Below are 25986 nucleotides of genomic sequence, written 5' to 3'. Positions count from 1 at the left end.
GCCCTGATTGACCATGCCCTGATTCCCGATTCCCCGATTCCCTCTACCCTGACTCCCTCTGCCCCGATTGTCCCTGCCCCGATTCTCCCTGCCCCGATTGTCCCTACTCTGATTGTCCCTACCCTGATTGTCCTTGACCCGATTCTCCATGTCCTGGTTGTCCCAGCCCTGATTTTCCATGTACTGATTCTCCATGCTCTTGTCCGAGCACTGATTTTCCATGCACTGATTGTCCCTGCCCTGATTCTCCCAGCCTTGATTGTCCCTGCCTTGATTGTCCCTGTCCTGATTCTCCCAGCCTTGATTCTCCCAGCCTTGATTCTCCCTGCCCTGATTCTCCCTGCCCTGATTGTCCCTGCCCTGATTGTCCCTGCCCTGATTGTCCCTGTCCTGATTCTCCCTGTCCTGATTCTCCCTGCCCTGATTGTCCCTGCCATGATTGTCCCTGCCCTGATTGTCCCTGCCCTGATTGTCCCTGCCCTGATTCTCCATGCCCTGATTCTCCATGCACTGATACTTATTGATGTCCTGGGGTCTTGAGCAGTGGTCAAGGGGTGTGCAGTGTTTTTATAATAAGGCACGGGTATATAAATAAATAATTGTTCTTTGGCTTTCTTGCAGAGGCCCAGAGATGTCTGCAGGATGGAACCCCTTCCACGTTGTACGCAACCGCAGGGAAGAAGAGAGAATTCGGGCTCAACTGGAGCGAGTGCAGCAGCAGTTCCAAAAGGATTTTCTAGAATTCAAGGATGTGGGTCCTGAAGCCCCCTGGGGCTGCAGCCCAGAGCCACTTACAGAAGAGCGACCCTTCGACCAGGCACCGGTCTCTCATTTTGTAAACACTTTCTGGGCCTCCAGGGCACCGGTCAATGGGAATGATGTGCCACCTACCCAGAGAACTTCTGAGGGTTTCGCCAAGTGGCAGGAAAGTTCTAACATACGAGATGTTGAGAATGGAGCGACTGATGGGAGACCCCTGAAACAGCAGAACCTGGCCTTCTTTGGAAAGGCTGCAAGTAGGTCGCCAACAGAGCGGATGTGCTCAAAAGGATTAGCTGGTGTGGAGTTTGAAAAGGTCGCCTCACCTTCCTACTGCAGACGAGAAAATAAGCCATCAATCACTAGTCTAGCAGGTACAATCAAAGGGGTTGCTGTCTGCTCTCGGCCATGCCCCCCCACCAAGCCAAGATCTCATAGACCTGCCTCCCCTGCACAGCCTCCTGACCTCAAACCACCTAGCATGTTTCCCCCAAAGAAAAGGATTACTGTTGTGGTGCGCACAGTGTCCAGCCAGGGTGGGAAGGCTCAGGAGAAGCGACAGCAGATTGAGAAAGACTCCAGCAGTGGGTCTGACAGCGATGAGAGCAGTTCTACGGACTCTGGTAGTGATGATCTGCAGAAAACCAAGAGAAAGAAAAGAAGGAAGAGGGTACGGATGGATCCAACAGCGGAAAAGAAACAATCAACGACACAAGGAGCCAGACCATGCTCTCTCCTGCCTGTACAGGGGGCGAACACAGCAACACCAGGCTTTGCGAAGACCAAGGAAAGCCATGCGGGGATACACAGACTGGAAGAAGCACTTTCCAGTCCCAGACAGCCCCTACAGGAGTCCCACCCAACAGCATCAGGCCAACCTCCGACCAGCAGCAGTCATGCTCAGCTGAGTGGCTTGGAGGACGCACCTTCCAGCCCCGGATTGCCCCTACAGGAGTCCCACCCAACAGCACCAGGCCAACCTCTGACCAGCAGCAGCCATGCTCAGCTGAATGGCCTGGAGGACGCACCTTCCAGTCCCAGACTGCCCCCACAGGAGTCACAACCAACAGCTCCAGGCCAACCTCTGACCAGCAGCAGCCATGCTCAGCTGAGTGGCCTGGAGGGCGCACCTTCTGGCCTTAAGCTGCCACTCAGACCAAAAGCGAGATCTGTGGATGAGATAATTGCTTCCATGCGCTCCCCAGGCCAGACCCAAACTATGTCTGCATCCGATGTTATGATCCAGGAGCTCCTGGAAAGCGTCCTGGAGCAGAGCCCTGAGAAGCAGGTGAGTGGGCAGGCCAGACCTTTTCTCGTCATTGTTTATCTCCTATATTTCTCTCATCCTTCCCAGCTCTCATTTTTTCCCTAGTTTATTTTATGTTGTCCTTTCCTTGTCATATTTACACTTGTTTCTGATTGTTCTTTCTCATTAATTAATAATTCAATTCTTAATCTTAATCAATTCTTAATCTTGTCCATTCGTTCTGTCATTCTTTGTGTTCATTGTTTCCCTTTTTATTCCCTTTCACTTCCGGTGTTTCTCATAGCTTCTTTCCCTTGTTATTTCCTGTTCATTTATGTGCTTCTTCTTCCTTTTTTCTCATTTTATCTTTCTCTTGATTATTCAGTCTCTTTCTGGGACTCATTAATTGTACCTCTGGTATTAATTTTGCTCGTCTTCCTTCTCGCCTTCTTTTCGTTTTTTTTAATATTGTGTCTTTTATCATTTACTTCTTTATTTCCTAACTAGTTATCAGGTCCCAACGCTGACCTCCTGCAGAAGCAGATGAATAGCCCACCTAGTCCCTCAAACCAGTATACACAACAATCAATTGAACAATTATTGGATTTACCAGAATGGGGGGGGGGGAAAGGGGAATTGGAGAAAATAACAAACGGTCAGGATAACACTGAAGTCCTTACTGCTTGGCACCTTGGAACCCAGGATTCCTGCAAATGACATAGAAAAAATTAGATTCTAAATTTAACTTCACTAAACATTTACAATATATACTTTCCCAAACCCCCTTGTTACCTGACAGTCTCTGTTTCTTTATTTAGAGACGCTTAAAAATATAATCCTTATAGTTAACTTTGCTTTTCTCAGATGGATTCATTATGACTTCAATCTCCTCATAGGTTATCAGAATTACTTTAATGTTGTTTTGAATTTTCTGTAATTGAACACTAAAATTGAAGTGAAAATGTGCTATTTTCAAAATTGGTCTTTGAGTTCCCTTGTTATTAATAGTCTCTGCTTCATGAAACTCAATGGCACTGTTGAAAGGGGCCCTTAGGGGTCCCTCGCGATATGGAAACAAGGCAATAACCATACACGAAAGGATGCGCCAGACACAAGGTTCAAATTCCCAATGCTAGGGTTTATTGCAAGCAAAATAGTCCCAATTGGCCAACTGTGGTCTCACGCCCTGCGACGTGTATTCTCTAGACCTCGAGGGACGCAAGAGAGCGAATTACGTACATCAGTTACATATATACAAAATGCATATCATACAATCAGCTATGTCATGTTTAACACCCCCCTTTTATTAAGTTTCTTTGAACTGGGGATGATGATGGACATTTCCGACGAGTATGACAATTATGACACTTTCGATGTCTATTCTAGTAACAATGTGTAATTTAGAAAGTGCAGAGGCATCTTCTATTTGTTGAACAGAACATGGTGCTTCTGTTCTTGGAAGCAAGCTGCACACGGGGGAAGAGCCACATTCCAAGCTTTGCTATCTATGAGGTGCTATTCGTGTCCTGGGAGCCGACACGCTCTAAAGGGTTTTGTGAGGGGGGGGGCCGTAAGAAGAGCATAATTCAAGCCTTTAGCTTCTTTATTCTAACATATTCTACCACAGTACGAGACTGGCTGACAGCTGTGAAATGATTAAATGCCCTGCAGCTCTCCCTCAAGGCTACAGAGAGGGAGCGTGGGCATTCCTTTCTGGGCTACTCATGAGGAGTTTCAACAAACTCCTCAGTCCCGCGACCTTGGCCTTTCATATTCAGACAACAATGTTAACAGTTGAGCAGAGTAAGCAGAATTCGCAAGAATTGCAAGCTGCAAAGCAGTTTTAGACAGAAAGCAATGAGCAATGGTTAACAAGCAAAATGGCGATTCTTGCTACGTTTAAAATGGCCGCTTGTTCGTCATGCATAGCAGTCTGTATTTCTATAATTCTGTGCATAAGACGGTTGGCCTTCGGCCAACAAGATACGTCTATCATTCAAATGAAGGGTATTCACTTTTCCAGATTGACAAACCCTCCTTTTGGCCGTATGCCAAACGTCTTATTCATTCATTGTATCCTCCTCTGATGAGGATAAGTCTGGGGTATCTATGTCTGAACCTTTCATGCTATCCTGAGCATCATCTTCATCATTAATGTCTCTAGCCATAAATTGTTTTACTGTTTTTGTTTCATGAGTGTCCCGGTTATTTCGGCCATGCGTTTGTTTTCCTCTCAACACCATGTGCATACATCCCTTAGTACATCCCTCAGTTGTCTCAGTGCAAACTATTGGTAGGCATTGTATGCAACAGCAACATGTTATGAATATACCAAGTACCACCATTAGTATCGAAATTAGCTTCCATCCCCAGGACCGCAATAGTCCCCACAACCAAGATCCTATCCCCCAACCCCCTTCCTCAGTAGAGAGTGTGGAACTTAGGACATGTAATTTCCGGATTGCTTTAAATATCGTTGGGGAGTAATCATCTATAAACACACAGCATGCAGTTTTTACGAGTTTGCAAACTCCCCCACGATCAACTAATATTATATCGAGAGCCATCCTGTTTTGTAGTGCCATTAGTCTTATTCCTTTCTCTTCTAACGTCATATTGAATAAAATATCCTTTGTTGAATCTATTGTATTTTTTAATATTCTAGTCAGTTTTCTTATATTATAGGAATTTTCTATTTGGGCCAAGAATGGTATAAACGATTTGGCTATATCTATTGCTATCATTCCATCTTCACTACTCCTTTGAGTCCTACCTTTTGTTCGTCTGGCTACTTCTGCTGTCTCCAAGAGGAACACTCCTGGAAACAGTAGACCTAGGTAGCATGTACCTCCCCAGTTCCTAGGTAACCATGGCTATGCTTTTGCCCCACATATAAAGTAAACAGGGTCCCCTACGGACACAGGTTCTATTTCGTGCTTTAAAACCAGTGTTCAGGCAGCTGCTAAACGTTCCTACTTTATAGGAACCTTTTTTCTTTAAACATAGGGGAGCAGTTTTGGGGCTGTGATCCGCTGTATAGGCAGGGGGCACAGCATATTTATTCCATCATCAATCATTCGAAATGTCATTACTGATGTTTCTTCTGTTGGCGGGGTCGGTCTATTCTGCCTATGTAATCTATCTAGTCTTGTTGTCTTTCGTGTATTTTTACTCATGGGATCTGGTGAAAACACGCGAGCTTTGTGGAATATGGAACAACCCACAGGTCTCATGATCACTTCCTCAAATTCATTCATATTGGTCTCATCTAGCTGACCCGTATTACTCTTGTTCCATTTCCCAAAGAACATTGCACTCAACGATACTTCACATGAATAAACCAATGATAACGGTTGTACATACCAGCCTATCCCTTTCCCACCGTGCTGTGGTAAATGGGCACAAACCCAGCAATCTTTTTTCTTTAAAACCGCATGGGTCATGTTCATGATGAGCAACAATGTATTGTTGCCATATCCTTCTCTATGTCTTTCTTCCATTGGGGACAAAGTACCAGTGATTACATGAACCGGGCTTTCAGTGGCTGCTTTTGGCAAAAGTGTTTCTAATGGGTGCGCGGACTCCAGGAACCATAGTGTAATAGCTGTTATTGTTGGTACTACCATACTTAAGAAACACATGACCAATGTCCAAATCAGTACCTTATTCCTTTTACCATGCTTTTTCTCTAAATTTACAGTCTCTAAAACTATCATCTTTTCAGCAGGGGTGCAGGAGGAGGCTGAAACCAGTCTTGATTTGTTCTTCATCATCCTTCTTCTTGCTGGCAAAGTTCGTCGCAAATGTCTCTCATTCTTGATGCCAGAAAAGTTCAACGAAAATGTCACAGTTCAATTCTGCCAACCCTTTCACAGCCTAGATCACTTATCCACTCCGAGCAAGATTAGTTGTTCTTTCTCCCACTGCTCAGATGATTTCTGAACAATTCTTTATTGATAGAGTACTATGTGCATCCAGCTTGTCCTGCTCTGGCTTAGGACACATGTACTCTATCAGCCTTAGTACTTATGTGCGTCCAGCTTGTCCTGCTCTGGCTCCTGACACATGTACTTTATTATAAGCGCACCGAGGAGCTGTGAGTCTTGAATTGTCCGACTTGCACAACTCTCACACTTCTCTCCTCTACGTGCCTGGCTTCTACTCCGTCCGTGAGTGGAACCAAAGGCAAAAGAAAAGCACCAAATATATGTGGATCACTTTACCTGTCGAGGCCGCAAATTATACCGTTTCACTCCTGGTATTGTATGGTCTGTGAATAGTGCCGTTGCACTTCCAGTATCAGGCTCAGTATCAGCCTGCGGCACAATGATGGGTAGTGATGAGCGCCGTGGCAATGATGTAGTTTCTTTCTTTGGCGCGTTTGCAGAAACTGGTGGGCGCCAAAGGGGTACACGCGTTGTTTCTGCTGGTGTTTGCAATGCAGAGTTTGTGTCGCTCGGCAGTGAAGTTGTTTCTGCTGAGCAACGTTGGGGCACTTTTCACCCTTTCCCCTTTCTGGCAGCCTCCTCGGGCTCTGTTTCGAGTTTCACTTCTCGCTTAGGCTTTGTTTCAACTTTCACTTCTCGCTCAGGCTGATGCTGTGGCAGTGGACTGGCAACAGTTTCTTTCGTTTCCGAGACCATTTCCTTTCTCTGGTCGTCGGAAGTTGTCAGCAGTCCTGGGAATCTTTTGGCATGTGTCGCATGGATCCATGCCTTGCGACCGTCCACTCGAATGGCCGTTTGCGTCGCCAAACGTACTTGGTAGGTGCCGCGCCACCTGGGTGCTAATGCTGTCTTCCGATCAAAGTTCTTAATCAGGACCCAGCCTCCAGGCTCCAGCGAGTGCCCCGGTCCGGTGTATCGCACTGGTAACGCCTCCTGCACCTGCTGATGAATCAAACGCAACTTCTGCATTAAAAGGCCACAGTACGTGCTTAATACAGGATGCTCGACCTCACATAATCTTCTGGGCTGCGGTGCGCACCATACATTTGCCGGTCTCCCCATTATAATTTCATAGGGGGAGAGCCCAGTTTTAGCCTGGACAGACGTGCGTATGCACAATAGCGCTAGGTGTAATGCATCCACCCAACTCAACTTGCTCCCAGCACAGATTTTAGCTACCTTTGACTTTAAGATACCGTTATGTCTCTCAACAAGCCCGGCAGAACTGGGATGCCTGGAACTTTGGAATCGTTTCTCTATCTGTAGACCTGCACAGATCTGTAGTACTACTGCACCCACAAAGTGTGGGCCGTTATCTGACCACAGGACACGGGGCAGCCCGAACCGGGAGAAATACTCTTTCAACATTACTTTTGCCGTTGACATGGCAGTACAGTCTTTTAAAGGATATGCCTCCACCCACTTGCTAAATGCACAAATCACCACTAACACATATTTGTAGTTCTGGCACCTTTCCATTTCTATGAAATCAAAATGGATCACCTCGAATGGCATGGAGGGTGGGCCAAAACTACCTACTGGAGTCACGGTTCCCTTCCCTACATTGTGTTGCAGGCACGTAATACAATTCTGCACTAGCCTTTCTGCATTCTTTTTTATGTGCTCATTCTTCCATACTGTGGATAAATGCTGTACCATCTTCTTCGCGCAAATGTGGGTAGGGCTATGCGCCATTGTAACCATTGCGGTTACATAACAATTTGGCAACATCCAGTTCTTGGTCTCTTTGTCCACCCAACATCCTTCCAAATCTAACTCAGCAGAGCCCTCAGCCCACCCCTGAATCTCTTTGGTCGTGGCCTCAGCCTGCATTTCTTTGACTGCGGCAACTCCATTCTCTATCATACAAGGTACTTCCTCCGTTTGTACTGTCATCATTCTAGTACTCAAATCAGTGGCTGTTTGTTTCGCAATCCTGTCTGCAAATGCGTCTCCCTCTCCCACTTTACATGTTACTTTTTTATGCACCTCGCATTTTACTATAGCTAAGCGCTTTGGAAACGTGAGTGCAGACAACAATCGTACAATCAAAGGGCCATGCTGGATCCTGGCCCCATGTGATGTCAAGAAACCCCTCTCAGCCCAGAGTCGGCCAAAGTTATGAACCAAGCCAAAGGTCTACTGGCTGTCAGTATAAATATTTACGTTCAAATTCTCAGAGAGTTCACAAGCTCTAGTCAAGGCTATAATTTCTTCGGCTTGTGCCGAATTGTAGGGGATTCTTCTGCTTTCTACAACACTCTCTAGGGTAGTGATAGCATATGCGGCCGTTGATGTGCCATCAGGTAATTTAAAACAAGAGCCGTCACAAAACAACTCCCCATCTGGCTCTTTCTGTGGGATGTTGCTCAAGTCAACTCTTCCCTTTGTTTCTTCTTCAGTGACCATTAAACAATCATGGGGTGGTGATTCGTTGTCACCAATTTCTGCTATGGGCAGTGGCATTAATTCTGCAGGATTCAATGCGCTACACCTCATAATTTGGATGTGGGGTGCAAACAAGATGAGCTCATATCTTGTTAGTCTAGCAGAGGTGAGGTGTTGCGTCTGTGTTCTGTTTAATAGAACGTCTATGGCATGTGGCACCATCAGAATTAAAGTATGCCCCAATACCATTCCTTCCGTTTGTTTCACTGACGCAGCAGCCGCTGCAACAGATCGCAAACATTGTGGTAGTGCGCGCGCTACAGGGTCCAGCGTGGAAGAATAATAGCCGCACAGCCTATTTCTTCCACCTTGTTCCTGTGTCAAAACCGCCAATGCACATCCTTCACTTTCACACTCAAACAGTCTAAAAACCTTCTCATAATTCGGTGTGCCCAAAACTGGAGCCGAGCATAATGCAGTTTTCAATCCATCAAACGCTTTCTGACATTCCTCATCCCACTGTAAAGGCATCACTGCATCCTTTTTACTTAATTTTATCATCGGCTTCACAATCAACACAAAATTACTGATCCACTGCCGACAATAAGAGGCCATGCCTATTACAGCTCTCACTCCTTTTTGAGTTTTTGGAATAGGCATACTAGAAATACTTTCTATGCTTTCTGGTGTTAATCTTCTCCCTTCTTTCGAAAGTAGGTAGCCCAAATAAGACGCCTCCTTTTGATTATACTGGAATTTCTTCAAACTCGCCTTGTGACCATGGGTCGCTAGGTGTGTCAATAGTAATATGGTACTTTCTTTGCAGATCTCTTTTGTGTCAGCAGCTAATAACAAGTCATCTATGTACTGCAAGAGTACGCAACCTTCGGGTAATGCTAACATGTCTAGCTGCTCTTTTAGCGCTCTGCTGTAAATGCTTGGGCTTTCTGTGTATCCTTGTGGAATGTGTGTGAATGTGAATGATCGACCTCCTAGAGTAAACGCGAACAGATATCTACTGCTTTTATCCACTGGAATGCTAAAGAACGCGTTCTTCAAATCAACTACACTAAAGTATTCTGCACTGGCCGGTATCATTGTCAGTATTGTTGTGACATCTGGGACCAAAGGGAATTGTGGGTCTACCACTTTGTTCAATGCGCACAGGACAATTATGAAACGATATGGTACTTCATTGACTCCTTTCTTATAAACTGGAAGATTCGGGCTGTTGCACGTGCTACCTGCAATTTCTTCAACCACCCCCAATCTCACCAGGTCAGTAACAATACTCTTTAATCCCTTCTCACCTTCAACAGAAATTTTATACTGGGGAATTCGTGGTAATGTAACTCCTTCTTTCAAAGTTATTTTTGCTGGCTCTATTTTCAAGCATCCTACATCGTTATCATCCATTGCCCACAGACAGGTTGGTACTCTACTTAGCTCTTCTGGTAACGCTTTTGACATAAATTCCGTCACCGGTGCATCGTGAGGCCAAATCGTGAGGAACACCCCATCTGCCGTACAATGTATAACTGCCCCCAATTTTCTCAACAAATTTAATCCTAGCAAGTTCTCCCCACAATTTTCTGTCAGAAGAAATGGACACTGTTCCGTAAATGGTCCTATTGTAATTGGGACAGCTTCGGACACGGGGTTAATTACGGGTGTACCTGTGAACCCTACAGAAACATTCTTTTGCCCCGACAGTGGGATCTCCGGAACCAAGTGGTGGTCTATCGAACACCTCTGTGCCCCTGTATCTACAAGGAAATGGTGCTCCTTATTCCCGACTCTCATTTCTACGTAGGGTCCTCTCTGATTCACGGGAATAGACACTGGTTCCGACCCCTGCCGTGGGCTGTCCTATTGCGAAAATAACACATCGTCCGACGTGTAGTCACCGCTGCTGCTATAATACGTGTTTGGCTGTGTATCAAAAATATTCCCATTTCCCCCTCGGTGTCCTCCACTCTGATCATTTCTCTGTTGGCCCTGCCCGCCCTGATTTTGGTTCAGAACACTTTGGTTCAATGCCTGGTTCTGTTGAGCTTGGTTTTGACCATAGGATTGGTTTTGATTAGCTCCATTGGTATATCCCTGTTGCTGCTGCATGCTATTTCTGCTTGGGCCATTTGACCCCTGATGTCCTCTATGAGGCCTTCTCTGGCCAAACCCACCTCTATTCTGTAGGTGCGGGCATTGCGCTCGCCAGTGTCCTTCCTCTTTACAGTACGCACATTGATTTAATCCCAATGACACCCCGTGCATATTATTCAAATTTCCTCTGCCTTGTGCATTTCCTCTACCTCTATTGTATCCAATGACCTGCTGCAGTAACACCCCTACCATCGTTCGCATCGCTTCTTTTCTCATCTCCAATGGGTACCCATTACACATCTCACTTACTTCCTCCACTGACGTTCTTTTGTTCGACATCCATCGCATTGTTTCCCCCACCCATACCTGCAATCTTTGTTTATCACCTATTTGTCCCGGTACCGGCAAATGCTTTGCACCACCTCAAAAAACTCTCGGCCACGATTTTTGCATATACAACCTCGACGCCTCCTTCCTACCTTTCTTAATACACTCCTGACTATATTCAGGTGTAGCAAACATTTCAGCATATCTATCTTTCATTTCATTTTTCAGTTCAATGAGTTTGTACACATGTTTTCTTACATCCTCATCTCTTTGCTCACTGCGTGCTAACTTATTCAAATCTAACAATCGTTGTGGCGGTAAATTCCCAAGTATCTTTTTCCATTCTCCCACCAAAAATTCCCCCATGCATTCCAACACTACCTGTCTCTCGTTGCTTCTTCGGTACCCATATAATGAGGCCAATGCTGCCGTCCCATCATTTCCTTCGATGTACATTTCTGCCTCTTGCTGTAATTCAATCTTTCTTTCTTTGCTGATCGCGCTGCGAGTTACCCGTCCAAATCCTGTTCCTTCAGCCCTGCCTCTCGCCTCCCCGGTCTCGATTTCGACTTCGGGAGGGGCGGATGGTGCTGAATCTGTTTCTGGAGCGGGAGGTGCGGATGGGACAAGTGACACAGGTGGCATCTGTGAAGGGCCTTCCTGGGTGCTGGGAAATTGTGCGTCTGCGGTCTGCGCTTGTGGGAGGGCTCGAGCTGTGGTTGGGGCGTGGGTTAATGCTTGCATGAGGGGAAGTGCTTGGGCTTTGGGAGGGGGTATGAGAGCTACTGGTTGGGCCTGCGCAGTCACTGCTAGCGTGTTTGGTTTCGATCCTGGTTTTGGGCCTCGACCGGTATGGGTTAGCAAATGTTCCATTAATTCGTCTGCTATGTGTAGTTCCTGCTGCGGGTATATTCCTTCTATGTTCATTTGCTCACGTCTCCCTTCCCGTCTTAGACTTGCCGTCCACTCCTCCTCCTCTTTTTCATCTGCTACCTCAAGCTTCGATTTGTGCCTACGCGCATGCTTCTCTCTACTCCTAAGTCGGAGCATTGCTTCCCTCCTCCAATCTTTGATAGTCTCAAAAGCTGCGGGTCGCACTTTTTTCCTTATCAACACCCTTTCTAGGTTATCTATCCTCGCAATCTCAAAGCTACCATTAATCGGCCACTGATGGTCCTGCTGCTTTCTAGTTTGCCTATGCCAAATTTCACAAAATATTATCGCACCCACACCATATTTTGCATACATGTCATAAGCCGGCGTTCCCCCAGGCGGTGCACTTTGGCCATTTTCCAAGGACTGTCTACCGCAGCGGAAAAGCCCCGCTAAAGTGGACAGTACTCCAGGCATGTTTTTAACCTTCCCCTTGGTTAACTAACCTTAACCTGGACGTTTGAATTTGCAAAATCAACACTCTACCAAAAATCAGGTTTTCATTTGAATCGGGGAATGACTCACCTGATAAAACAAGTTGCCTGTCCTGACGCAACCTCTCCCAACGTCGTGTCTGTGCTTCTCTGGCCTCTGCCTTGTTTCGGGACCCTCGCCTCCGTTGCCCTCTGGCCCGGTACGTCGATCAGGGATCAGATGTGTGCAGATCTGCGGAAGGAATCTCTCCTCACTTCTACAGGGCGCCCCGTACACCTCTTGATCCCGGCTCGATCGTCCCGTCCGCGCCGTTCTTCCGCCTTTACTCCGTTACAACGTCTACGAAGGGGCAAGTGGGGGAGGGTCCCTATTCGTGCGCCATCTTGAAAGGGGCCATTAGTGGGTCCATCGCGATACGGAAACAAGGCAATAACCATACACGAAAGGATGCGCCGGACACGAGGTTCAAATTCCCAATGCTAGGGTTTATTGCAAGCAAAATAGTCCCAATTGACCAACTGTGGTCTCAAGCCCCGCGACGTGTATTCTTTAGACCTCGAGGGACGCAAGAGAGCGAATTATGTACATCAGTTACATATATACAAAATGCATATCATACAATCAGCTATGTCATGTTTAACACCCCCCTTTTATTAAGTTTCTTTGAACTGGGGATGATGATGGACATTTCCGACGAGTATGACAATTATGACACTTTCGATGTCTATTCTAGTAACAATGTGTAATTTAGAAAGTGCAGAGGCATCTTCTAGTTGTTGAACAGAACACGGTGCTTCTGTTCTTGGAAGCAAGCTGCACACGGGGGAAGAGCCACATTCCAAGCTTGAGGTGCTATTCGTGTCCTGGGAGCCGACACGCTCTAAAGGGTTTTGTGAGGGGGGGCCGTAAGAAGAGCATAATTCAAGCCTTTAGCTGCTTTATTCTAGCATATTCTACCACAGTACGAGACTGGCTGGCAGCTGTGAAATGATTAAATGCCCTGCAGCTCTCCCTCAAGGCTACAAAGAGGGAGCGTGGGCATTCCTTTCTGGGCTACTCATGAGGAGTTTCAACGAACTCCTCAGTCCTGCGACCTTGCCCTTTCATATTCAGACAACAATGTTAACAGTTGAGCAGAGTAAGCATAATTCGCAAGAATTGCAAGCTGCGAAGCAGTTTTAGACAGAAAGCAATGAGCAATGGTTAACAAGCAAAATGGCGATTCTTGCTACGTTTAAAATGGCCGCTTGTTCGTCGAGCATAACAGTCTGTATTTCTATAATTCTGTGCATAAGACGGTTGGCCTTCGGCCATCAAGATACGTCTACCATTCAAATGAAGGGTATTCACTTTTCCAGATTGACACTGTGATAACAATCTAATCTTGAGAACTGACTTCTTGTTGAAAATTCTTTTTCACATGTATGAAGTCTTTTTTCTTCTTTAAATTATGTTCAGAGTTTTTAAATATTTTTAAAAATACAAGCGTTGTAATTTTAGAACACTTCTGAATGTTATTTTAATTTTAGCACAAACGCTACCTGAATATACATATTCGCACCGCCTCAGGATCGCGCAATCAATATAGATGAATGCTTTCGCCACCGTCTTCACCAAACAGCTGATCTGGATAAAACTGCTTGCTTTATTTCACTTGGGCGCACACACAAACAGGATTCACTCGCTGCCACAAGAATGAGCAAATCTCCTCAGTACCGACGACAAGCATAAAACGTGTCGTTTACAGAACTTCCTGGACACGCCGCATCACGTTACCAGGTTCTTACGCGTCGTTTACAGAACTTCCTGGACACGCTGCATCACGTTACTAGGTTCTTTCTTCTAATAAAATCCGCACGGGATGCAGTTTACTCTACTACGACTTCGTGAGTCACTCGCAAGCTGAAATTCAATTACTGATACGCTGGCACGCATTCAATGTAAACGAACGTTCAATGGTACATTAAAATACTTTTCTTTTCAAAATTAAACGTATTTACGTTTGTTGCTGGACAGACTGTCTTTGACTGTTCATCAATTCTTTGAAACTGAAAAGACTTTCCAAAGATGCACTTTAACTAATTAAATTATATCTTGAAAACTATTTCTCAAAACCTGCTTTCAGCATAACATCTGTAACTTAATTGAGTTTCCTTTTCTCTTGCTTTTCTTGATGACTTGAAAACTGAAATTCTGTAGGTTATTTAGTCTTTTTCTTCAGATTATACTGGAGCTCAGTTGCGCTGTGACCATCCATAAACAGATCTTGAATGAAAGGCAGTTCAGAACCCTTCCTTAGGTTCCAAACTGCATCACAGTTGTCATTAACCAATCACTGCAGGACAGGAAGTACTCCACCATCTTGAGCTGGGACAATAGTTGCTGGCTGATATAATAGTTAGATGAAGGAACACCCTTTTCAATACAATTAACCTTTCATAGCCACTATTTACACTAAGCAAAGTCTAACCTAATGCCTTCTGTTACCCTGGGACCTGACACTAGTAGTACCACTCGACGTTGCACGGGTCTGTAGCTGACATGCACGTGCGGGTCTGCTATAGCCTTGTGTATATTTTATTGCATCATAACTTCCTAGTTTAGAAAAATCAGCAATCTCACAAAATCACTTATATTGATAGCAGAGTGCCAGACCCCGCTCCACCCTTGTGCAGGGCGAATGGGTGGGGTTGGTAAAATGTTACTATCACCAGTACACCTCAGACTGGTATGCCAACCTTGTGTCCTAACTTTCTATTATAGGAAAAGTCACAAAATCATCAATCTCCTATACTGATAGCACAGGGCCGTACCCCGCCCTGCAGGATGGATGGGCGGGTTTGGTCAGATTTCACTATTGCCTGGTCACCCCAGACTGGTATGCTGACCTCAGGCCAACATTTCAGCCCACCAACTGTTGTGGGGTTGGAGCCAACCCCAAATATACAAACACACTTTCAGAAACAGCACCTCAATGCCTCTGGGCTGTAGAGGGCTCTACAAATACAAATAAATAAAATAAATAAATATATATAGATAGATTTAGTTGTTTTTGACCTAAAAATGTTAATGTCATTATCACGCTGCGTAAGCATAGAGGGACAAAGGAGTTGCCTTCACCAACTGGGATGTTGGGGCCTTAGTGAATTGTCTGCACCAGTTAATGCGCATTGACAAAGCTAACAGTTTTGGCGTTTGTGTAGGAATCGGATCCACTTTTTTGGGTACTGCCAGAATGGTTCTACCTGGCCATAAAATGGCAACACCTGGCAAATGGTGCTAGTAACTGGGCATACCATGGCACTGCCTGGAAATGCCTGTAGACAAGCCAAACTCATGCACTTTTTGATGCTGTTTTCAATAGGACTTCACTGCAAGAAGTAGATGAGAGGACACACATATTGCTTAAATATCAAGCAGCTGAAAGCACACTTGGTAAGGTATTTTTAGCAGATCTGGAGCTGGTTTAGCTTGTTTATAGCTGCAATTAAGTAATTGCCACCCAGAAGGCGGTTAAAAAACCACAAATCTAGATTTAAGAAGATTGCAGGGGATGTTCTTTGGGCGAGTAGTGGGTGGGAATGACCATCGGGATTTGTGTTCCCATGGATGGACAATGGCTGGGAAATAACCAAACCGCACCCGCAGGCTGTGTGTCCCTCCTCACATCCTATCCCCCACCTATCTTCACTTCCCATGGTGATAACCTTGACTTATAGGCTGTGCTACCTAATGGGCAAAAGTAGAAATGATGCTGGCGTTCAAGCCAGGAGAGCCCCAGTGCAAAGTCTGAACATGAAGCTTGCGCCATCTTTCAGGGGGCTGTTTTCCAATGCACTATTATGTACCCAATGCATTTTCTGCACACCAGACTCCTACCGTTTGTGTACACATTTTTTGAAAGAGCAAGTACTGGTCAATTTCGTACCTTTTGAGCCTTAACCCTATAAGTGGATTTCAGCTAGACTGTATGGCCGGTTGAGCACCGGTTGGAATCCTTGATGACATCCTTTCGACGGTCACTGGAGGTGTTCTACTGGCTCTGATCATGTCATATCTGACAGGGTCCTTCATCACCATGTGAATTGACCACATGTTTTGGTATAGCACCCTGGTTGGGCCATTAAACTGCTCTTGCTCATTCTTTGCATTTGTATTTTGTTTATTTGTGTAGCGCACCAAGTCCACAGGCATCTGGGCGCATTGCTTAAGGTTACATTTACATTCTTAAGTTACAATTGCATAATTTTGTACAATAATTACATAGACGATAGAAGACAATTTCAGAATATTTACATAATTGTTAGCGGTGAGTAAAGATATATACAGGCTGAGTAAAAGGTATCCAGAGTGCAGTACTAATGATCTTGAGTTGCGAGCCAATCTTTGGCTTTGGTTTTGAATGAGGGAAGGAGGGTTCAGTTCTGAGTGGAATAGGTGGAGAGTTCCATAGTTTCGCGTCAAGCACCAGGAAGCTGCTGCCCCCAACCCTCTGGAGCTTGAACCTCGGTACTGTGAGGCAGTGTGCTTGGAGCGATCTGTGAGGACCGTCTGATGTGTTACGTTTGAAGAGATTTGACAGGTAACTAGGAGCGCAGTTTGCAAGGCACTTGTGCGTAAGTGACAATGATTTGGGAGTAATTCTTTGATTGACAGGTAGCCAATGTAGGCTATGTCTGGTGTCAGAGATGTGGTGGTTTCTGGGGACATTCAATGCTGCTCTGATGGCATTATTTTGGATTACTTGTAATTTATTTATATTTCGTTGGCAGGCCCCTACGTAGAGTGTGTTGCAGTAGTCGAGTTTCGACAGGACCAAAGTTCTGGCTAGTGTCATGCAGTTTGCTGTGTTTAGGAAGGCTTGACAAGTGGTGATAAGCTTCCATGTGTATGCCGCTGAGGACGTTATAGCGTTGGTCTATCTTTTTAGTGATAAAGTAGAGTCTAAATATATGCCGAGGGTTTTAACGTCATTAGACACCTTGATGGTATTACCATCGATGGTGAAGGAGTTAAAGTCAGGATTTAACTTGTCGAGTCTGGGTTGTGAGCCAAGGAGGAGTAGCTCTATCTTATCGTTGTTAAGACAGAGCCCGTGTTGGGCCATCCAGGCCTGGATGATGACATAAATGTTGAGTGCTTTGGAGTCCACTTTGTGATCTCCTGTGATGGGAATGAGTATTTGGGTGTCATCTGCATAATTAGTGTAGGTGACACCTAAATGGTCAAGTATATCGAAGAGGGGCTTTGTGAACACATTATACAGTGTTGGGGATACACATGAACCCTGAGGAACTCCAAACAAGACTGGTGCCGGTTCGGCGGAAGCAGAGGGAGAGAAAACCCTCATTGATCTGTTCTCGAGGAATGATCTGATCCAGGTGGTAGCTCTTTCAGAGAAATGGGCTGTGGAAATAAGATGGTTGCATAGTATTTGGTGATTGACCAAATCAAATGCAGCCAATAAGTCAAGCAAAAGGAGGAGGGCCAGCTTGCCATTATCTTTAGGTCTTCAATTTGGGTTTTCAAATCGATCAAGGCTGTCTCATTTCCAGGTCTAGGTCTGAATCCTGATTGTCTGAGGCCAAAAAGGTTGTTAGATTCTAGATGATCTTGGATCTGCAGGAAAGCTGCTCTGTCCAAGATTTTCAGCAGAAAAGGGACAGTGGTGATGGGCCTGTAGTTGGTGGGGATATGCCGGTCTAGTGATGGTTTTTTGAGTAATGGGAGCACCCAGGTGTGTTTGAGGTTATTAGGGACGATGTCGGTGACAAATGATGCATTTATTAGGGTGGTCATAAATGGTGCTAGTTCTCTCGGTGCCTCCTTAATAATGGGGGCTGTGCAAGTGTCTCCCTGACAGTTAGATGGTTTGAATTTAAGGATTATGTTTTCTATGTCTATAGTGAAAAGTGGTGAGATGTTGAATGGTTTGTGGGCATGCTGAGGGGGGGATAGGTGAACTGACTGATGGGATTTGTTGTGAGTCAAATGATAGGATACTATTTTTGGAATCGATTTTATTTTGGAGCATAGAGATTTTGTCTAGAAGTGCTTGCTGAATATTAGAGCACCACGTGGTGTCTTTAATGCAGGTCTCAGGAGGAGCAACTGGTGATTCCAGTTCTTTGAGTGGCTTAAAGAGCTCTTTCGTACTCGATTTGTCTTGGATAATCCGATTGTTATAGGTGTCTTTTTTGGCTTGCAAGATTGTCTCTTTATAATTGATGGATGCTAGTGAAAGGTTTATTTTGTTAGATGCATTGGGAAGGCTCTTCCAGAGGGCCTCTGCATTTCTTTTATCTTTACGTAGTGCTCTAAGAGTCTGGGTGAACCGCGAATGGATGTGCGCTTGAGGTTTGGATTTACGTAATTTAAGTGGGGCAATGGTACCGATGGCCTTGAGGAAAGTTTGATTGTAGATATCAACTAATGCCGTCGGGTCAGTGAGTGACTCAGTGGCAATGTTAAGGATAGGCAATATCAGTGGAAGCAGTTTCTCGTTGGTTATGTCCTTTTTATTTCTAGTGCGGATGGGTGGTGCGATATTCTGCTTTGGGTACTGGTTGTTAGATTTGATGGTGAATGAAATCAGATGATGATCTGACCAACCACAGGGGATATTGGATAGGATATGTATACTGCAATTGAGGTCTGCGAGCCAATTAAGAGTTCTGCCTTTGATGTGGGTGGGTTCATGGATACGGTGGGCAAAGCCTAGTTCTGTTATAGCATTGGCGTTGTCTGTGGCTTTGGGGTCCTTAGTGTCTTGGAAGCCGAGGTTAAGGTCTCCTATTGGCATAATTTGAGAGCTGGGCTTGGTGTTAGTCGAGAGGAGAGTAGCAAAATCTTCTTCGATGGTGGACACTGGTCCTGGTGGCCTGTATATCACATGCATGGTGAGTGTTTGAGTAGTTGAAATGGGTAGCTTGACGGATAATAGTTCAGCAGACGGGATGTGCTGACTTGGGATGATTCTAAAGGCCTAGTGAGGTTTTAGAGATAAAGGCGACACCTCCGCTTTTAGATTGGTTAGAGTTTCTATCGCATCTAATGATGGTATAGTTGTTGGAGGTGGCGAGTGAGAGAGATGGTCCCTTTGCAGTATGTAGCCAGGTCTCAGTAATAGCTAAGAAATCAAGGTCTTGGGTAGTGATGTAATCAGCAATGTCTGAGGCGTGTGCTGGGATTGACCTAGCATTGTTTAGTGTGCACTTAATAGTGGCTTTGTAGGGGGTAACTTTGTTGGATGTGTGTTTGATCTCAGCCATGTTGGAGATTTCCTAAGTCAAGGCAGACGTGGTAGTTGTGGTTTTAGCGATGTCAACTGTTTTACAAGATATTTTATAGGTTGTGGTGGTGGGATTGCATAACGATAGGGCTGGTAGGAGTCTAGTGCCTAGTCTGGAATTCCTGTGATTCAAGGCGCAGGGTTGATTGAGTGTGGGTTTAGTGCCAAAGTGTTTGATTCATAAGGCAGGTGCATTCAAGAAAGGGTTGTGCTTTTATTGTGATGGGGGTGGGTGTCGTTTTTGCAATGGGTTTTAGGCAAGGGGGTAGGAAGGCTGTTGGTGCAATACTGTCCATTGGAGGGAGCCTGTTACTCATGGCTAAGGATGTACATGCCATTTTTGTGTGTTTTGGTAAATGTCAGATGAGGCTGGCTACGTGAGAATGTGGTGGTGCCAAGTACTAAGAGTTTTATGTAGAGCAAGTACATAATGCAGTTGAGTGTGCAAATTCAGCCAATGGGGGGGCGAGCTTAGACAGGTGGTCTTAATGATGAGGGATTAGCAGTGGGAGGGGGACAGTTCAGGCCGGTTGTGCGGACTGGGTTTGAGTAACGTGATAGGCTACTAAGTGATCAGTGCCAACTTTGCAGTCAAGGGCAGGTTTAGCACACAATACGATCACAGTAGTATCAATAATCATGTGTGTAATATAAACAATAGCGGTCAGTGATCAAAGGGCGGGTTAGACTACAGTGCAATCAGGAGCAAAACATGCTAAGCTGTAAACAGTGGCGATTCAGTGATCGAATGGCGGGTTAGACTACAGTGCAATCAGGAGCAAAACATGCTAAGCTGTAAACGGTGGCGATTCAGTGATCAAAGGGCAGGTTAGACTACAGTGCAATCAGGAGCAAAACATGCTAAGCTGTAAACAGTGGCGATTCAGTGATCGAATGGCGGGTTAGACTACAGTGTAATCAGGAGCAAAACATGCTAAGCTGTAAACAGTGGCGATTCAGTGATCAAAGGGCAGGTTAGACTACAGTGCAATGAGGAGCAAAACATGCTAAGCTGTAAACAGTGGCGATTCAGTGATCAAAGGGCAGGTTAGACTACAGTGCAATGAGGAGCAAAACATGCTAAGCTGTAAACAGTGGCGATTCAGTGATCAAAGGGCAGGTTAGACTACAGTGCAATGAGGAGCAAAACATGCTAAGCTGTAAACAGTGGCGATTCAGTGATCAAAGGGCAGGTTAGACTACAGTGCAATGAGGAGCAAAACATGCTAAGCTGTAAACAGTGGCAATTCAGTGATCGAGTGGCGGGTTAGACTACAGTGCAATGAGGAGCAAAACATGCTAAGCTGTAAACAGTGGCAATCCAGTGATCAAAGGGCAGGTTAGACTACAGTGCAATCAGGAGCAAAACATGCTAAGCTGTAAACAGTGGCAATTCAGTGATCGAGTGACGGGTTAGACTACAGTGCAATGAGGAGCAAAACATGCTAAGCTGTAAACAGTGGCGATTCAGTGATCAAAGGGCAGGTTAGACTACAGTGCAATGAGGAGCAAAACATGCTAAGCTGTAAACAGTGGCGATTCAGTGATCAAAGGGCAGGTTAGACTACAGTGCAATGAGGAGCAAAACATGCTAAGCTGTAAACAGTGGCGATTCAGTGATCAAAGGGCAGGTTAGACTACAGTGCAATGAGGAGCAAAACATGCTAAGCTGTAAACAGTGGCAATTCAGTGATCGAGTGGCGGGTTAGACTACAGTGCAATGAGGAGCAAAACATGCTAAGCTGTAAACAGTGGCAATTCAGTGATCAAAGGGCAGGTTAGACTACAGTGCAATGAGGAGCAAAACATGCTAAGCTGTAAACAGTGGCAATTCAGTGATCGAGTGGCGGGTTAGACTACAGTGCAATGAGGAGCAAAACATGCTAAGCTGTAAACAGTGGCAATTCAGTGATCAAAGGGCAGGTTAGACTACAGTGCAATGAGGAGCAAAACATGCTAAGCTGTAAACAGTGGCGATTCAGTGATCGAGTGGCGGGTTAGACTGCAGTGCAATGAGGAGCAAAACATGCTAAGCTGTAAACAGTGGCAATTCAGTGATCAAAGGGCAGGTTAGACTACAGTGCAATGAGGAGCAAAACATGCTAAGCTGTAAACAGTGGCGATTCAGTGATCGAGTGGCGGGTTAGACTGCAGTGCAATGAGGAGCAAAACATGCTAAGCTGTAAACAGTGGCAATTCAGTGATCAAAGGGCAGGTTAGACTACAGTGCAATGAGGAGCAAAACATGCTAAGCTGTAAACAGTGGCGATTCAGTGATCGAGTGGCTGGTTAGACTGCAGTGCAATGAGGAGCAAAACATGCTAAGCTGTAAACAGTGGCAATTCAGTGATGGAGTGGCGGGCTAGACTGCAGTGTGCTCACGCAGGTTTAGCATACAGTGATATCAGGCGCAAGTCATGCTAAGCTGCAATGTAGTCAGAGGCAGAATCGCAGGTAATTTAGGAGTGCAATGCGCTCAGATGCGTAGGACTATGTAAGACTCATAGTGCAATTAGATGAGGCAAATGAAATCTCAAGTGGTGAAGATCTTGTGGAGCAGCGATCATCTCGGGGCAGTAAGATCATAGGCGAGGTCTCCCAGGGTGAAAAGGCGGGGGAAGCGAGCTGCTTGTATAGTAGGGTTGCGTGGCACGTGGACTTGGGCGAAATACAGCAATTTATGATGCCGGCAACCTTATGTTGAGTGCACGTTTCTAAAGGTCATAGTCCTAGGATGCAGGTGGCTCAGTAAACATACATTTGTTACATAGTACAGTTTGCATAGGGCGTTCTGTGATACATTCAGGTGGTGACTTATGCAAGCATAGGTGAGAGGCAGACCTTCAATCCCACGCATAAACAATAGCGACCTACAGAGGGCTAATAAATCAGAAGTAATGCAGCTTATGCCACAGAGACGAGCAGTACATTGTGATACATCAGAGGGTCAGGAGTGGAATACCGTAATACAGTGTGGGCCTCATTACGAGTTTGGCGGTAGCCATGGAGTTATTAGCTCCATGGCTGCCGCCAAACCGGGCTCCTTTACCGGGTTCCCTGAATGGGGAATTACTGGGCCATTCCGAGTTTGGAGGGCCCGGTAATGCCTCCCTCTGGGAACCCAGACCTGGACCTTCCTCATTCCCATTTGAGACCCCATAGGGCTCAATGGGAATGGGAGAGGGAGCTAACAACGGGACGATTACAACGTCCTGTTGTTTGCTCCCTCTTCCCCTCGCAGGACCCGGTAATGATGCCTGGTTTTACCAGGCGTCCTTACCGGGTCCCGTGAGGGGACCTCGTAATCAGGCGGAATGTTGTTAACTGGCCCGCCACCATTAGCGGAGCCCGTTAACCCATTCTGCCTGACTTGTAATGAGGCCCTGTGTGTTACGAGTATCAAGTGTCAGGAGGGCTTACCATATGAGTGGTAGTGAGGAAGCATTTGGTGAGATGGGGCAGTTCTTAACAGTTTGCGGGACGGTGTGGATGTATGGGACAGGGATCCTGCCAGACGCACACTGCCTCAGTCAACCTCAGTCAGGTGGTTTGGAGAGGGCCTTTGCTGAGGGCCGGTTTCGCCTGCTGGTGTGTCCCAATTGGACAATGTAGTTGGGAGTAGCCAATGGGCTAGATGAAGGCCAGATAGAAAGCAAGTTGTGTGATTCCTGCCTTAAACCTCCCATTTTCATCCTCTGTCGTAGAGTGCTTCACCAGATATCTCACCTTTCCCACCCTCTTTAGCCTGTACCTGCTCATACAGGCCTTTCTTTCTACATGCTGTGAATGCCCACATCCTGATGAACTGGCATCAAATGGGTGGTACTGCATGCCAGACACTCGTTGGGGTGTTGGTAGCCAAGCAACCTGGAAATCTCACGTCTGACTATCGCAAGGGAGGCAAGCCCCATTCCCGAGGAAAAGGCTGAAAATGACAGCTTTGACTTGGGCCTTGATGCTTCCCTAGAACCGCAGGTCAAAGCTGCCACAACCTCTTGGTTCTTTCCCTTACATTCCTTCCAAGGGATATGTCTTTCACTCTCCCATCTTTCAGACCCCTGGCAGAGCTGAGCTGGGAATAATGGAGCTCCTCATAAAAACATTGTCTGTGGTTCTTCCTCCTTCAAAACGCCCCTCGGCCGTCCTCGTATGTTCATGCCCTGGTTGCTCCTCTTATATCTGGCATAAAAACCAGGGCACTAGCTGCTGGGGCTCAGGTAAATAGGCTGTGTAAGCAGCCTGGTGCATAATGGGGTGTCCATTGACCCCAGTTATGCATTCTAAATTCTATTGCTGTTCCATGCAGCAAGTTTACATAAGTCTTCTGGCCCATAACTTGTGAGGGGGGAGAGCAGCATTACACTGAAGGTCATTCTTCATACTTTGTTCCCTCTATTCGCTCCGTGCCAGCTGTTTATTTGCTCCCTGATAGTCGTGCTGTGATATTTGCGACCCCCATATATCTCTCTTATATTTTGCTCCCTGTTGAAGTTCACTGTGATATTTTCTCCTCGGTGAAACCCACTCTTATATTGGTTCCATGCTATTTGCACTCGGATACAATTTTCTTTTCTTACTACTGTTCAAACTGTGGTATTTCTTCCTTTGAAGTGCACTGAGAAGTCTCACACTTCTGTCCTACTGTGGTGTCTGCCTCCTGCCATTTTGCAGGGCTAAAAAACCACTCCACCCATTTCTGAACAGTTCCACACACCGATTGGGGCAGCCTCGCCCACAACTTTCAACACTATGGCAAACGGACATAAAGACATCAGAGCACCAGCAGGTGAGAGGCTCAAGAAGTCAGCCCTTCCCAATATGGAACTGAAAGCACCTGAAACCTCACATGAGTTGCTGACCAAATCGATCTACAAGGAACTCCAGCTGCTACACTAATGATTCTTCTGCAGGACCACCCCTCTATTACATTTGAATCATGAGGTATCAACAACAATTGGGAGCCGTTGCACCACGCCTACACTATTTTGTATCTGAAAAACCGTCAGAGAGCGAAAACTCCAACCATAAAACATCCCACCATCCAACCGCTCCCACCATCAAACGGCTACCAGCTTGAGTCTTGAATCCTGTTAGGTCCTGAGGGTTCTCAAATCTGCACAGACTCCCACTGATGTTCATTGTACAACATATGATGCACCGTTGCACTCTCAACGCACCGGAGGGAAAGGGGAATTGGACAAAAAGGGTCTCCTCCTCTAGTGCCTCCTGATTTCCTTGGAAACTGAACACAGGATGTGGTTGTCGCTAGGGCCTTTCCTCTGAAAAGTCTGCTCTTGAGTCAAGAGCGAACAATTACCAACGCTTGAATCTGGCGTTGTGTAACTGTCACACACAGGGGAAAAATGAGTAATTATATGGTCCCACTTTGAATGGTTCCTTTTTTAAAACAAATATATCTTTTCCTTTCTGGGAAAGCTGTATTTACAAGTCTTTATCTTTAGGTGAATGAAAAGTAAAAAAAAAAAACTAAGCTTTCTTCTGAGATATTGAACCTGTTAACCTGTCCTGCCAAGTTCCTCTGTATAGTTCTTAATACTTCTTGCTGATAATAGGCCCAGATTATAGGAGCACAGGAAAACAGACCTTTACAGCTGGGCAGTTGACAATGAAAGGTGGTTTGGATTGTTCTACTACTGGCCAATAACCTCCCCAGACCAATCGAATCACAGGGTCAAGACCTCCATCTTGGCTAGGGAAAGTTCAAACACTCTGAATAGCCAAAGTTAAGGTCCAACCAACAACACTCACAGGAAATTACAAAATAAATAATACAGTAACACATAACAAAACACTCACAACCCAATCCTCCAACCCCTGCGCTGTGACATCAGCCTCTTAGGAACTTAGTTGTTCACACACACACACACACGCACGCACCCCATACACACACCCATACACACACAATGCCTTAACCCAATGCCCCTCCAAAAACAAACCAAGAGGACCCAAAGCAACCAACAAATGAATAAGTCCACTCCATATCCAAAATAGGACAGACTTATCAGACTTACTCAGCGAGGATAAGCCGTGTTGAAACCTGACTAACCGATGACCATAGGTGGCATCTGAGCAGTCCAAGAAAATCCCTTGATGCTAAAATATCACACTTGGACACCCTCCTGGGCTGCAAATTACTCTTAATACACTGTACCACTTCATGGCATATTGACACTTGTTCTCTAAGTATACAGGCTAACTTCACATAAACCATCATTAGTAGACAACTTTGAGGATAGGTAGCTAATTACACAGTCGACTGCCATCATATCACCGTACATGGGCCTTTTAGCTGGAGGAAAAGGAGAACACAGCTACATAAACCCTGTCAGTGAACCTGGAAGCCCTCCACCCCAATCAGCTTGTGAGAGGTGAAGGCACTCATTTCCCGACACGATATCCAAAACTCAGAATAATGGACACACCCCAGTAGGGAATGAGACCAGGAGATAGATTGCAAGTAGAACAAAGTTTATATAAGATAAATTGTGCATGCAGAGAACTCTGCTGCCCAGACAGCGCTCTGCCAAACATTACAA

General features: G+C 45.6%; 1 protein-coding gene across 1 annotated transcript in view; it reads left to right on the top strand.

Annotated features, from left to right (window-relative positions):
- Positions 1-631: 631 nt before the first annotated feature.
- LOC138527148 (uncharacterized) overlaps positions 632-25986 on the top strand; it is a 60315-nt gene continuing 34960 nt past the window's right edge. Inside the window, exon 1 of the mRNA XM_069638254.1 lies at positions 632-2047. Within this exon, the coding sequence (XP_069494355.1) occupies positions 632-2047 (1416 nt within the window). The remainder of the gene's footprint in view (positions 2048-25986) is intronic.

The sequence above is a fragment of the Ambystoma mexicanum genome, chromosome 14 (assembly GCF_040938575.1).
Source record: "Ambystoma mexicanum isolate Mex_15411 chromosome 14, UKY_AmexF1_1, whole genome shotgun sequence".
Classification (NCBI taxonomy): domain Eukaryota; kingdom Metazoa; phylum Chordata; class Amphibia; order Caudata; family Ambystomatidae; genus Ambystoma; species Ambystoma mexicanum.
This window is presented reverse-complemented; position numbering and strand designations above follow the sequence as displayed.